A 14,246-nucleotide genomic window follows, 5' to 3' on the forward strand; every position below is an offset into this window, starting at 1 on the left:
TTCTCCCTTCCTACTCCCCCATGATATTATATTTTAAGTAGCTTATCTGTCTTTTTTTCGAAGTATGCTTCCCAGACTTTCTTGGAAGTTGAGAGGGACATACATTACAAAACAGATACATTTAGTCTGGTTTCCCACATTATAGGGGAGAAAAGAGGCGAACTAACTCAGACCAAGTGACAGAGCAAGCTGGTGATAGAGCTGGGGCTAGAGGTCTCGGGCGTTCAGCTACCTCCCCGACTAGACTCTGGCTTTCCAGGGGGCTAGAAACGGTGTCTCCTATTTCAACTCAAACCGTCGCCCTTGCTCTGAGTACAGGTTACCTGTGGTCACTCTCCCACCAGCTGTGTTACCTCTGAGAGCTGGAGCTGCGTCCCCCTTCTCCAGCTGCGCACATGCCCGTCTGCGCCCAGAGGGAAGCGAGAGCGCGCAGGGGGCTGCCCCGCCCCCTCCCCTCCAGCCCTCCCTCGCGGGTAAACTCCGGGCCTCCATCAGTCTGTTAATTGCACTAATTAGAGATCGCGGAGGTGTTAATTGGAAAACCCTGGTATTGTGCCTGTTTGGGGAAGAAAACGTCAATAAAAATTAATTGATGAGTTGGCAGGGCGGGCGGCGCGGGTTCGCGGCGAGGCGCAGGGTGTCCTGGCAAATGTTACAGCTCAGATTAAGCGATTGTTAATTAAAAAGCTACGGTAATTAATACTCTGTTCACCATATGGGCCCGCCGAAAATGCACAAAAGGTTTCTCCGCGTGTGGGGCTCCCCGTCCCTTGTCCCCTCCCCCGAAAGCACCCTAGCCCTTGGGTCCTCCCTTTGGCCCCAAGATTGGTGGAACTCGTCACTTCCGGCCAGGAAGGGGACAGGCGGTCCCAGGCGCGTTCCGGAGGCGGCCCTCGTTGCGCGCCCGCGTTCTTCGAAGGGTCAGGAGCCTCAGGGGAAGTGGGAGCCCCCGGCAGCCCGCAGACTCCCCCAGAGCGGAAGAGGCTGCTGCGGCTTTGACCCTGTTTCCTTCCATCCTTCCTTCCTTCCGTCGGCGGCGTCTGCGGGAGCGTCGGGGTACTGACCAGAGGCTCCGAAGTGCCCTGGCTCCCCAAGGGAACCCTGAGGGATGGAAGACCAGGACCTGCCCGAGGGCTCGACCCGCGCCCCAGGTAGAAATCCTAGAGCTCACGAAATGATGAGGGCACTGCCCCCAGCACGGGGTAGGACAGGGGTCAGGGAAGGCTGGGGTGAGCTCGAGGGCCTTAATTTTAACAAATCCTGGAAAGACCTTCCAATTTCCTCTCCTTACTTGTGGTTATGAAGGAAGGAAAGATAACCCAGTGACTTGCCCAGGGTCACACAGCTGGCCCTCGAAACCACACACTCTCATTCCCAGAGGTCTCTCCTCTCCTGCAGGTGGTTGGCAGCTCCTGGCTGAGAATGTAGGTGACTGTGGGGAGCGGGGATTGGCAGGGAGGAGCGTGGGGAGATGGGTGGCGGGAGGGTGGGGGGGCTCTTGGAGGGTCCCCCTCTGTACCTGAGCAGGCAGTCTGGGCTTCCACTGGGAAACGTGAGGTCCGCATTTCCCTTTGGGGAAAGGACGACAGCTGTGACTTAAATGGACGAGCCACTAGAAGCCACACTGTCGCTTGCAGTGGGAGGGAGTTTTCGGGAGCTTCCGAAAGTCAGCAGACAACTTCAGGACCACCTTTCCCAGGAGATATGGGGACATTGAGGCCTGGAGGAGGAGGAAGGCAAAGGATTCACAGCCGGTTGTGGCTGAGCCCAGGCTTCCAACACCCAGGACCCTGCCTTCTCTAGCCAGACTCCAGGTTCCCATGGACACTGGCTGTCTCCCCCACTTGCAGTGCCCCACCCCACCCCATGCCTCGCTGGCTGGGCCCCCGCCACCCAGAGCCTGCTCACCCACAGTGCAGGGGAACACCCTAGGGCTTTTGGCACCCCCGGGGGAGGGCGTGCAGGAGGTGAGAGGCTGCCGGTGTGCTCATCATGGGGCGGGGGGGGGGGGGGGGAGGGTACAGTACAGGGGTCTTAGGGCAGAGTTGAGGGAACACCCACCTGCAAGTTTGGGTGGATGCTGGTGGGCAGGCGAGACCACAGAAAGAGGTGAAGGCCCCAGGAGGGGGCAGAGCAGCTCGCCACGTGGGAATTAATGCCATTCATACACCCTGCGGAAATGACTTTTCAAATGCATAGAATCTCAAGCATGCAAATGAGAGGCTTGCTTCACCCTGTTTAATATGAATGATTGGCCCTTGAATAGCTATTATTACACGCCACATTGCAGCAATTATGTTGTTCACTGGGTGTCGCTCTCTGCACCCCCCCACCCCCCATAAAAAGAAAAGAACCGGACACCTCTGTTGGCATCCTCCTTCCTTTCTTTTCCCTTTTTCCATACTTGCTGGCTGATCAACTTTAGGGTGTGAGTGCTGGAAGTGGGGGGCACTCTTCCTTACCCCGAGGGAGAAACTGCTGGGTTCTGTCTCCTTTCTCCTCTGCGCACACACCCCCTTGAAGCTCTGGTCTTTGTCCCCTGGGGCCCAGGAGTTCTCAGATCTCAGGGAAGCTAGACTTGGAGCCGGAGCAGGCAGCTGCTCTCCACCCCCAGCAGGGCCAGCATCGGGCCGAGGGAGGGCAACGCAGCCCCTACCTTCTCTGTGGCCCCCTCGCATAGCCAGGGCCCAGGCCTGAGTGAGGGAAGGTGCTCAGGAGGCTGCTGGGGTTGGGGGGGGGTGCGGCTGGAGCCCTGTGCTCTGGCGGGTGGAGGATGGCGCCCACCCCATCCATCATTTGGCAGCCACTGGCCCTCGGGCTGACATGGCCATTAAGGCCTGAGACCGAGTGCTCAATCTCTTCCGAACCATCGCCCCCAACCTTGCTCTAGCCCCTGGCCCAGCTCCTCTCAGAGCCTGGGATTGGGAGTGGCAGCTGGGCGTGTGGAGGAGGGACAAGCCCTTGGGAATGCAGAGAAATGCACAGACAGGGGACACTCCGGCAGCACAGGGTCACCCAGGAGGCCACACAGATCCACTGGGGCAGAGACCCCTGGGGTCAGAAGAGCAGGGTGATGTGGCAGGCACATGAACTAGTGGCCTCCCCATGGGCCCTAAGTAGTGTTCTGCCCTGCCTGCCCCCCACCCCCATATTCTCACTGTCCTCCCAGCTCTGCTAACAGCAGGGACAAGCACAGAGCAAGTGGTCCAGTAAAGTGAGGAGCGAGTTCTTCCAGAGCAACAGAGAATTTGCCTCCGTAGAGAAGGAATGAGGATTAATCCAGTCTCTTCCAGCAGCTTCTCTATGAAGGCCCTCCTCCACCTCTCTTGAGTCAGGAACCCCATGTGGTCGTGGGCTCTGCCAAGGCCGAAGGGAGGAAAGAACACCCGCCGGCTTCCACTGCCTGATGGCTGTGGGATCCTGGCCAGTCTTTGACCTCCCTGAGCCCAGGGTCTTCACCCTCACCCACAGGGCGGGTGGGAGCAGCTGCTGATCGCTCTTGGCACTTGCTCTGCCAAGCGGTTTGTGTATGCCATTTTATGTACTCGTCACAGGACTCCCAGGCCAGAAGCAATTACTTCTACAGACAAAGAAACTGAGGTTTAGGGAGTTTAAGACTCCTGTCAAAGATCAGGGGTGGAGAGCCAGCAACCGTGTCCTGTTTGGCTGAAATCTGTGTTTGTCTCAAGGCGCCGTGGCTTTGGGGACTGCTGGAGACCTCAGACTTTGAGGCAGCTCTGAATACTACAGTCCGCCGTCTGCAGCCCCGTCCATGGGTACAAGCCCTTGAGACCGCGCAGTTCCCGGGGGCTGTAGAAGGACGTGCAGGCCGTCTCCTCACTGGCCGGGACGGTCCCAGAGTCCCCTCCCTCCCTCTGAGCTTGTTTCAGCCACTCCTTGAGAGGCAGTTGGGGAGGTGGGGGAAGACAAAGGATTCGGGCCCTGACTCTGCCTTGGGTAGAACCTCTGGGCCCTCCAAGTCCCCGTCTATAAAATCAGGCAGCAATAACAATCTCCTGCCACTGTCGGTGCCTGTAGAGCCAGTGAATCCTACTGAGTGTCTGCTCTGGGCCAGGTGCTGCTCTGAGGGACTTGGAGTGGAAGGTCAGAGAAGTGGGACCACTGGCTGTCTTTCCTGCACAGCTCCAGGCTCAGCTGAGGGTCTGGCGCCCAGTTGGTGCTGGGCAGATGGCAGCCGTTTTCCTGCTCTTTCCCAGGAGGGGGGAGGCGCTGCGCTTGGGGAACTCCCCATCTGCGGGGCAGTTTGGGGGGGTTATATCCGGGTTCCCAGGGAAGAGTTCATCTGCTTTTAAGTCCTTGCAGGTTCCCTGCCCCTCCTCCCTCTCCCCTATGCTGGTAGCCTGGGAGGAGAGACCTGCACAGTTTTTGGGAGGAGGGAGGCAGTGGGGCAGCCTCAGCTTCATTCTAAAGCTGTCCCTTGCCTTGCCCTGGGGGGAGGTGACATTAGGACGGTTGGCACCCCAACAGGGGTCCGGTGATCAGCCTCCAGGAAGTTGAGAGGGAGGAGACATCCCAGGACTTGGTGGGGGTTGTCTTGTTTGGGGATGGGGGTGTTGAGGGGGCATCACTTGTTGCCCCCTGCCCCAGGTGGAACCTGCCCTACCCGGCCAGCCTCAAGCCTCGGCCCCTCCCCCATGTGTCTCTCCTCCGCCTCCAGGTCCCGCTAGAGCGACATGATGGTGGAATCCGCCTCGGAGACAATCAGGTCGGCTCCGTCTGGTCAGAACGGCGTGGGCAGCCTCTCTGGGCAGGTCGATGGCGGCGGCGGTGGCAGTGGTGGTGGTGGTGGCGGGGCCGCGGGCACTGCTGGAGGCGGTGCGGGCAGGGACACGGCTCCCGGCGCAGACAGCAACGGCGAGATGAGCCCTGCGGAGCTGCTGCACTTCCAGCAGCAACAGGTAGGAGCTGGCGCCCCTCCCCAGCAACCCTGAGGCTTAGAGGACTCGCCAGGGCTGTTCCCGCCACATCCTGGCCACCTGGGGCCCACCGCTCCCCTGCTGGGCAGCCTCCCTCACACTCTTAAGAAGGTCCAGCCCCCAGGGCCTCGTCCACACCCTCCCATTCTAGTGGATACTTAGGCAGCGGGGCGAGCCGCCCTCCCAGAAAGAGAAGTAGGGCGGGGCGGGGGTACGCTGAGATCACGGAGTTTAGAACAGTCTCAGGAATGCCCAGAGGGGTGACAGATGCCTGGGCAGCAGGCTGGAGGGCATCGTCTCGGGTGGGCGGCACCTGCCTGCGCTCTGGCTAAGTTAACAAACTGGGTTGGGGGAGGGAGGTGCTGCCCTGGGTGTGCCCTGGAAGGGGAGCGGGCGGAACACACCTTGCTCTCCTCAGTTTATTGTACAGTGACACTCCCCACCTCCACCTCTGCCTGGGCCCCTGGTCCAAACGGTAGAGATTAAATTTCCAGGCCCCAGTGGTCAAGGCAGCTGGGAAAAGTCCCAGAGCGGTAGGCAGAGGCAGGCCTCCATTTTTAGGGCTCAGACTGGGAACCCCTGTCTGTCCCCCTTCTCTCTTCCCCCTCCATCGTTCCCACCCTAGAGTTCAGGAGTTCAAGACCAGCCTCTCTGAGCATTGAGAGGCCTTAGGGTGGGGAGCCCGGTTGGGTTATGACAGAGCAGGGGCCCCAGGTCCCAGCCTCACCTGGAGGAAAAGGGAGAATCATGCTTGACAAGTTCAGGAGAACCGGCCCAGCCAGCCCTGGCCTTGGGATGCTCCTTCTCTCCTTTGACTCTGCTCCTTGAATCGCCGCTGGTGGCATTGCCCCTTGGGGGCTCTCCTAGGAATGCGGAAAAGTTGGTTTCTGCATGTACCTGCCCCCCCCCATGCCCCGCCCCCATCTCATGTGCACAGATGCGTGTGTGCCCACATTGCCCTCATGCTCTCCTCTAGCTTCTTCCTGGGGCTCCTCCCCCCACTCCATAGCCCCAGAGAGGCCCTTTCCCACCCCACTTTATAAAGCTGGAGGTCGCACTAGAGGCAGAACCATCAAAAGCCCGACCCCCTGCCCTCTGTGCTGAGCTGGTCAGCCAGCACTGATGCAGGAACCAAACAAACGCAGGTTAAGTCTCAGGCTGCCCCTTCGCAGCAGTCAGTACCCTTGGGCATTTCTGAGACTGCTCTAAGCTCCATGATCTCAAGCCCCCTGGCCCCACTTCACTTTCTGGGAGGGCTGCTCTCCCATGCCCCTGGCCTTAGTGTCCACTAGAATGGGAGGGCACAGACTGGGTCCCTGGGGCCTGGACCTTCTCAAGAATGTTAAAGTGGGAGTTCCTGTTGTGGCTCAACAGGTTAAGAATCCCACTACTTACTATCCACTAGGGTGTGGGATCGATCCCTGGCCTCACTAAGTGGTTAAAGGATCTGGTGTGGCTGTGGCTGTGGTGTAGGCCGGCAGCTGCAGCTCCGATTCAACCCCTAGCCTGGGAACCTCCATGTGCCATGGGTTTGGCCCTAAATAGACCAAAAAAAAAAAAAAAAAAAAAGTTGAAGTGAAGCTGCCCAGCAGGGAGCAGTGGCCCCCAGCTGGCCGGTCCTTAGGTCCTGGCTTCCCTGAGCCTTAGCCTCCTTGGTGCCTAAAGTACAGGGGCTGTTAGGCTCAGATGCAGTTTGGGCGTGAAATCACTATACACACTGACGGGTCTCTACAGATGCGAACAGAGTGGAGGACTTTTAAAATCCCTTCTTCCTGCAAACAGTGGAAACTTAAGCAGAAAGGGCTGGTCTCCTTTCCCTGGGGAGATGGTTCTTGGGAGTTTGCTGGCATCTCCCAAGCTCTCCTAAGCAGGTTCTCTGATGATGAGACCTCCAGAGTCTGTGCCATCTACTGGGAAGAGAAGGTCGAAGGGCAGGACCCTACCCTTTTTGAAAATAATAGCAAAACACCTCCCATCAGAAATCTCCAGGGCCACCCATTTTGTGTGGGTGAGAGCTCCTCCCCTCCTGCACCTCTGTACAGACAGCTGTGGAACATTCTGAATCGGGGTGGGGGGGTGGGGTGGGTACTAAACCAGGAAAGTTTCTTTTAAAAAATTATATAAGGAGGGAACACAGATATCAGGATAAGGGGGGAGGGAAAGTCAGGCCTCTCTGTACGCATCAGGTTTCTCTGTTCGATGTTGCACTCGAGCCGCATTTTCCCATCTCTCCTCCACGTTCCAGTTATCCCTGTTTGTTTTGGGGAATATCCCAAAGTCCTGGAAAATCCTATATCTGTTTCACAAATAAACTGGGGTGGAGGCTTGGAGGCAGGCGGAGGGAGGGCTGTTTTATCCATTTGGGCTCAATATGGGCGTCGTGCCCGGGGCCAAGGAAAATATTTGAGACTTAAAAAAAAGTCTCCTTGGCTCCATACTATGAAAAGAACTCTGCAAAATTAAAATTACAAAATGTTCAATTAAAAGGAAATGGCCTGTGGGCTGTCCTTCCACCTCCAACCTAAGAGGGAGGCTTTGGGGGGAGCTGCAAGGTGACACCTTCTGTTCCCCCCACAAAAAGTGGCTCTGACTCTTTGTGGGGTAGAGCCAGGCCCAGTAAGCACCTCCCTGCTCTCCACCCCGACCAGGAAGTCCTTTGAGGACAAACAGATGGGGACAAACAAATACCTTGCCTCTATTTGGTGCTTTGGGTCTTTCACGAAGGGTCGTTCAATCGCCTCACCATCCCCAGGAGGTGGGTATTATTATTCCCATATCACAGATGAGGGAGCAGCCACAGGCAGCACGGATGTGTCCAGGGGACGTGGGAAAGGCTACAGCTAGACCTCAGGTCTCCCGGTTCCTGGTCCAGGGCCCAGCTCCTTCCTCCCACACTCGCTGTCATCCGAGGGAAACGGAGGGAGTGAGACCTGGGCTTAGTAGGTGCTAAATAAGACACTGTGGGTGCCTGAACGAGAGCACCCCACTCCCGACCTAAAAGAGCCCCTAAAACAACAAGAGCACCACTGGCCGCTGCCCTAAGTGGCCACTTTAGAGGTGAGGGTGGGAGGGGGTCTGCAGGCAGTGCCCTGGTCCCTCCTCCTTGTCCGTCTGTCTGTCCGTCCCTGCCCCTCTGCGCTGGATAAACAAGCCCTGGAAATGCAGTCTTGGCCTTCGGGAGTAATGAGCTGACAGAGGAGAGAGAGAGAGAGATAAACAGGGCGAGTCAGAAGTCAGGCTGGTGACAGGACTTTAGGCTGAAACAAACAGTGCTGAAGAGGGCAGCCACGTCACTCTGGTTCCAGAGCAGGCGCCTGTATCCATGCAACAGGAGGCCGGGAGCTTGTTTAAACAGAGGGGGCTGCGGGGGGTGGGGGGGGGTGCAGGGCTGGACTGCCAGGCCCCGGCTGACTAGAGACAGGGTCCCTGACTGGCTGCCCCATTTCAGCAGTCAGGGCCCCAGCTTCCCGCTCCCTCCTCCCCACCCCCTTTTTGGTGAGTGACACCACCTCCACTCTGTCCTTGGGGCTTTCAGCTGGTCTCCAGTCGCCTGGGCATTCCCCAGGCATAGTGAGGGCTGTGGGCCCTGGAACCCGCATTCACTCAGCAAACATGCCCCAAACCTCCTTTTATACCCAGCACCCCGCTGGCATCCCCAGCTGCGGTTAAAGAATGCCCTGGACCCAGGAGGCATGCCAGCTGCTCGTCAGTCCCCTTCCTCCCTCCTGTCACCAGGACAAGGTCTCCTTCCTCAGTAAACGCCCCCCCCCCCCCAATATTTCCCCTTTAGGATGGCTTTTTTTCTCTGAACGTCGCCCTTGCATTTTCTCCTAATCTGCTTTCACCTGTATGAAAATGTTCCCAGGGCAAGGAGTTTCCCCAGGGGACCCTGCAAATAGCCTTTGGGCTCCCTGATGGGAGGGCAGCCAGGGCAGGGAGAAGTGCGCGCCAGCTTTGGGGAGGCGAGGTGGAGGGCCTGGGGAGGTTTGGGGGACCGAGGCTGGATGCTCGCTAGACTTGGGGCCCGGAGGACTGGGCCAGCGGGGTGGGGGTGGGCAGAGCTGCCAGCGGCTGGGCTGAAAGGCGTCCTGGGCCTCTAGAGCCTGCGCTCCTATTGTCCTCCGGTTGCAGGGGTGACAGGTCAGCGAGGGTCACGGGAGGGTTGCCTAGCGTCTGGGAACTCCCACCACAGTTGCCCTGGCAACCGGGGCCAAATCCCACCCTGCTCACATCCTGTGAGGAGATTCAAAATGGTTGGGGGACTCTGCATTAATGAGCTTCAAACTCGCCCCCTCCATAGAAGTGGGGGGGGCAGTGTCCGGGAGTCGGGCGAGGGGGGACAAGAAGAATGGAAGAGATTTTTGTTTTCCTCCCCCATCTGGCTCTCCTCAGCCCCAGCTCTTGAGGGGGATAGCGTGGGAAGTGGGGGCTTCAGAGGTGAGTTTGCACAGGCACCCCCTCTAGCTCACACACATACGGTCAACAGCCGCCTCTAGCCCTCGGGTCTGGGGCCCTTTTCTTCAGTCTCTGGGACTCCCACCCTCACGCCCCAAGTTCTGTTCTTCCAAATTCCCCTGAACCCCCTTTTTCTTTCCCTTGAAAGAGCCCCTCCCCAGGAGGTGCTGGGAGCTGGGAGGGAAGAACCGGGGACAGAAACTCCTCAGAAGAGGACTTAGAAAGTTCTCATGGAAAGTTCTCCTGGGCGAAGTCCCTGATTCCAACCACTCTGTCCCGTCTGGGACCTGGGGCAGGTGAGGGGATGGGGCAGGGGAGCAGGCCTAACCCCCCTCCCCCCCTTGTCTCCCTCTCGGGTTCCTAAGCCAAAGGCCACCATGTTTGTGTGTCTGCCTCTTTAGTCCAGCAAAAAAAGGAAGCTTCCCCAAGGGGAAGGTGGAAGAGAGGGTCCCGGGACCAGGCACGGCCAGCCCCCAGCTCCAGGCTTCCCTTCTGATGGGGGACCCTAACACCCCCTTTCCCTCTCTCACCCTCCTCTTCTACCAGAGTTCTCTGTCCCCACTGATAGGGGCTGGGGGACAAAGGGGAGAACTGGGGGAAGGCGGGCCAGTGTTGCCTCTTCTGAGGGGTGAAGGATTGAAGTGGGGCCACCCCTCCCTGGTGGTGAGCCTGGTCGTCTCCTGCAGGAGCGCCTTCCTTCTGAGGAGCACCCGTGGGAGTCCGCGGGGTGGGAATTGCAGGCCCCCCCTCAGCCCCACTTAGCAGCCCCTGTGGCGGCGGCTGGGTTTACTGGTTCTGAACCCGGACCTGGGGCCAGACCTGCTTCTGAAGGACTCGCTCGGCAGGGTGGCGAGCCGAAAGCAAGGGGACCAAGGGGACATGGAGCAGCCCCACGCCCACAGCCCTGGCCCCGCACTGCCCGGCTCCCTCCCACATGCACTGCGGTGCCTTCCTGGTGGAGCTGGTTTTGGCCCAGAGGGGCTGCTGGCTGGCCTGGGGCTGCACCAGTGCCACTGGGGGTGCGAAGAGAGAGCAGGAAGGAGCCCCTCCGGAGGGCCTTGCCCCCTTCTGCACCGCGTGGCTCATCTCTTCATTCCCTTCTTTGGAGAGGAGGCACTTTCAGGACGCACGGTGGGGAAGGGGTCCTGAAACTGGGCTGCACACCCGGACTCTGCGTCTCCCACCCACGTGGGCCTGTCGGTGTCTGTGCCTTGCTGGTTTTCATTTTAATGGTTCTAATTTGAGAATGCGCCGATGTCATTTTTACGAGGTTGGTGTAAAAAAAATTTACGGCCTTTTCCAAAAAGCTTTTTTTTTTTTTTTTTCCAAGGGAAAAAGGTGTAGAATCACTTCGGGGGTTTTATGGCCTCCTCTCCCCCATCTTCCTTGCCCCCCTTCCCTGTGTAATTTCATTTTTATGTCTCTTTGCTGGAGGACAAAGCCTGGCTGGTGGAGAACCTGGAGCTCCCCAGGTCAGTCCCTTCCGTGGTTGAAGCCGCTGGCCTCTGACCCCTCTCCCTGCACCCCTCCCCTCCACACTGTGGTCCCAGAGGACTTATATTTCAAGGGGTGGATGGAGAGTTGTTTCTCGTTTAATTCAAGTCAACAAGTACTTATTAGCCACCTACTGTTTACTGGCAGTGGGTTAGGTATCTACTCTCAGAGATCATCACTTCCTGCTTAACCCCCTCCAGCCATTTGTCCTCACGCATGGCAGACAGTGACAAGCCATCGTCCCTGTGCTCTGGCTGCTGCTCACCCCTGGGACTTCCTCTTGGACCACTCAGCTTGGCCACACTGGCCTTTTTTGTTCATAAAGCACCAAGCTTCGTCCCACGTCTGGGCTCTCGCCCCAGCACCTTCCTCCCCTGAAGGAATAACCCCCTCATCCGAAATGATCCTGGGAGAGGTCTTGCCGGGCCACACAACCTAAGTAACCAGCCAGCCGTCCTCTGCCTGATGCGTCCACCGTGTCTCCAGCCCACTTCTCTGTTGCAGCGTCTGTCTCATATAACCTGTTAGAATATGGGTCCCACCCCGTTTAGGCAAATAACCGCACCCCCAGAGTCTCAGACAGTGCAAGTGCCCTGTGGGGCGTCATAAATACTGGCTGAATTATACACAAATGAGCAAAAGTCATATTCTTCAGGGGTGGGGACAGGTGACGGGCCTTCCTGAGGGTGCTTTTCACATTTGGGATGGGCCAGCCCCCCCCAAACATCTTCCTAGTGCCCCTCCCCCTAAATCTAGCCAGTCCCAGTTGAAATTAGTTATCAAGACAGTGGAGATCCTGATTTTGCCAAAATTAGTTAGATGCAGACCAGAGATATTAGGGTGGTTTGGGGGGGGGCGTTTGTTGGGGGTTTCTTTGTCCTTCACCACTATCCACATTAAACCAGAATTTGCTTTGGGGAGGGGTCCTCCACCCTGCCCTTCACGGTGCAGAGCCCCAAGTCAGGTCTGGAGATTCAGGTTCTGCTTCTGACACAGTGTGACTGTGGCTGCATCACTGCCCCTCTCCAGGTCTCCATTCCCTTATCAGTAAAGTGAACTAGATCGGTGTTTTGCAAACCTTTTTGCTTGCAAGCTACAGTAAGAAATACCTTTTACTGGGAGCCCTAGCACACAGAGTTTCATGAAGCAATACTTATGCTTACCTAGCAACTGATGTTTTTGCATGTGTGCAGGCAAATTTTCCTAATTTTTTGACCTTCTACATTGATATCGTGACCCACCATTAGATCACAGCCAGCAATTTGGAAAACACTAGGCGAGATACCCTGTAACACTCCAGCTCGCCAGGTCTGTGATCTTGTCTGCGTGATTCTGCTTCTCAGTTCACCAAGTTCAGCCCTTTGAGCTTGTCTCTCTGAGCACCACATCCCTGCCCTCCCGAATACACACGCAGCAGGGACCCCAGCACAGGCCTGGCATCCTCTAACCTGGAGAAAGAACCCGTAAACTGCCCTGCACCTCACTGCCTCCCCTCAAGTCTCTGAGCTGGAAAGGAGGGTGTGGGGAGTTGCCAGCATGGCTGACTAGTATCTATGAGGATGCGGGTTCGATCCCTGGCCTTGCTCAGTGGGTTAAGGGTCCAACATTGCTGTGAGCTGTGGTGTAGGTCACAGATGCGGCTCAGATTCCCCAGTTGCTGTGGCTGTGGTGTAGGCCGGCAGCTGCAGCTCTGATTCAACCCCTAGCCTGGGAACTTCTATATGCCACAGGTGTGGCCCAAAAAGGCAAAAAAAAAAAAAAAAAAAAAAAAAAAAAAAAAAAGAAAGAAAGAAATGAGGTTGTGGGCTCAGTCCACAAATGAGACCCTTCTGCCCCAGGACTTATTTTTCTTTTCATAGCAGTTCCCGGTTGCTCTCAAAGCTCCAGCTTCATCCCCTCCCCTGCACCAGCCCCCCATGCTCTCCCTGGGTGCCATCGGTTATAAGCCATTTGTTCCTAATTGTGGAGATCCTGCTAATGACTTCTGAATGGGTAGTGGGGGGAGAGTTCGGTTGCGTTAACGAGACTGACTTCCTAGGCTGCAGAGGATGGGGTGGCTGTAGATGGCAGAGGGGTTGGTTCACAAGTCCTCCGATGTGGCACTGGGCAGATGACCAGGAGCTGCCCGGGAAGGTCAAGGGTGATAATCACAATCACAAGAGTTGATGTCCATTCCGGACCCACTGGGTGCCCGCACTGTGCCAAATATCCCATGCCCACTGTCCCAGCAAACCTGGGAGCCGACTGCAGGGCTATTCCCATTTTACAGAGGAAGAAACTGAGGCTCAGAGCAGTGAGGTGACTTACTCAAGGTCACCCAGTATCTGGTGGAGCCAGGATTTGGATCCAGATCTCTTTGACCAGGGTCTAGGCTCTGAATGGACCGGTACTGCCTCCTTTAGAGGAAAACTGAACTTACTCCCCAAACCACAGAGCCGGGCATTTGGTTTTCAGTCTAAGGGGTGAAAGGAGGAGGAAAATGAGGTCTAAGAGGCCAGTGGCTCCTGGTTTTCCACTGCCTTCTCCCTGGTGGGATTTTAAATGCCTTTCTCCACCTCCTCTTCCCATCCAGCCAGCTGAAAGCACATGAGAGTTGGTGGAGGCACAGCCTCACCAGACTGTGCCTGAGCTCAGGACAGCCCCTCCCTGGGCTGGAGGGCGGCTGGGCGACCAGAGGTGTCTGGACTCAGCTTCCTAACCGTGGGATCTTGGGCCTCAACTGTCTGTCAGATGGAGCCCATGACACCTGCCCTGGCAAGCTCAAAAGTTGGGAAGCTTCAACCAAATGTTTGTAGATGTGCTTTGAAAACTGCCAGGCACTATACAAGTGATAGCTTCTAAACTCTCTGCCAGCCTGGGCCTGCCTCCATGTTCAGCCCAGACTGAAATCTATTTCACGAGAGTGTCTGTGGGTGCTGATGGCTGGGACTGTCAGCCCCAGGCTGTGATCTGGTTGGCATCAGCAGGGAAAATGGGGCTGCGTATATTGAGGGTTGGGCGGGGGGCACGGGTCATTTCCCATGGCTCTCAGTGGGTAGTCCAGTGATATGTCCAGCCCTGGCAGGCAGTGTAGACACATGCCTGGTGTGCCAGAGCAGTGGGTGTGACTTGGATGGGGCTTTGGAAAGTCTCATACCTCCCTGATCCCTTGGGTGACCACCCTGGAGGAGGACATCCTGGGCCGAAGGGCCTTCCCCATCCTGCTCCTCCTTCCAGAGCACCTCCCTGGCCAGGGGTCCAGATGTTGGGGGCGGGGCGGGACAGAGGGGAGGATGGAGCAGCGCTGCCGTGCCCTGAGCAGTCAGTGACATATCCAGGCCATCTCCGGAGGGGAGCTTGGACCCCACACCCACAGCCCAT

At 57.3% G+C, this 14,246-nt stretch overlaps 1 protein-coding gene across 1 annotated transcript in view; it reads left to right on the forward strand.

Moving 5' to 3' along the window:
* Positions 4,695–14,246, forward strand: part of FOXP4 (forkhead box P4) — a 32,978-nt gene continuing 23,426 nt past the window's right edge. The window contains 1 exon segment of the mRNA XM_013977903.2: positions 4,695–4,919. Coding sequence (XP_013833357.2) covers positions 4,695–4,919 — 225 coding nt within the window.

The sequence above is a fragment of the Sus scrofa genome, chromosome 7 (assembly GCF_000003025.6).
Source record: "Sus scrofa isolate TJ Tabasco breed Duroc chromosome 7, Sscrofa11.1, whole genome shotgun sequence".
NCBI lineage: Eukaryota > Metazoa > Chordata > Mammalia > Artiodactyla > Suidae > Sus > Sus scrofa.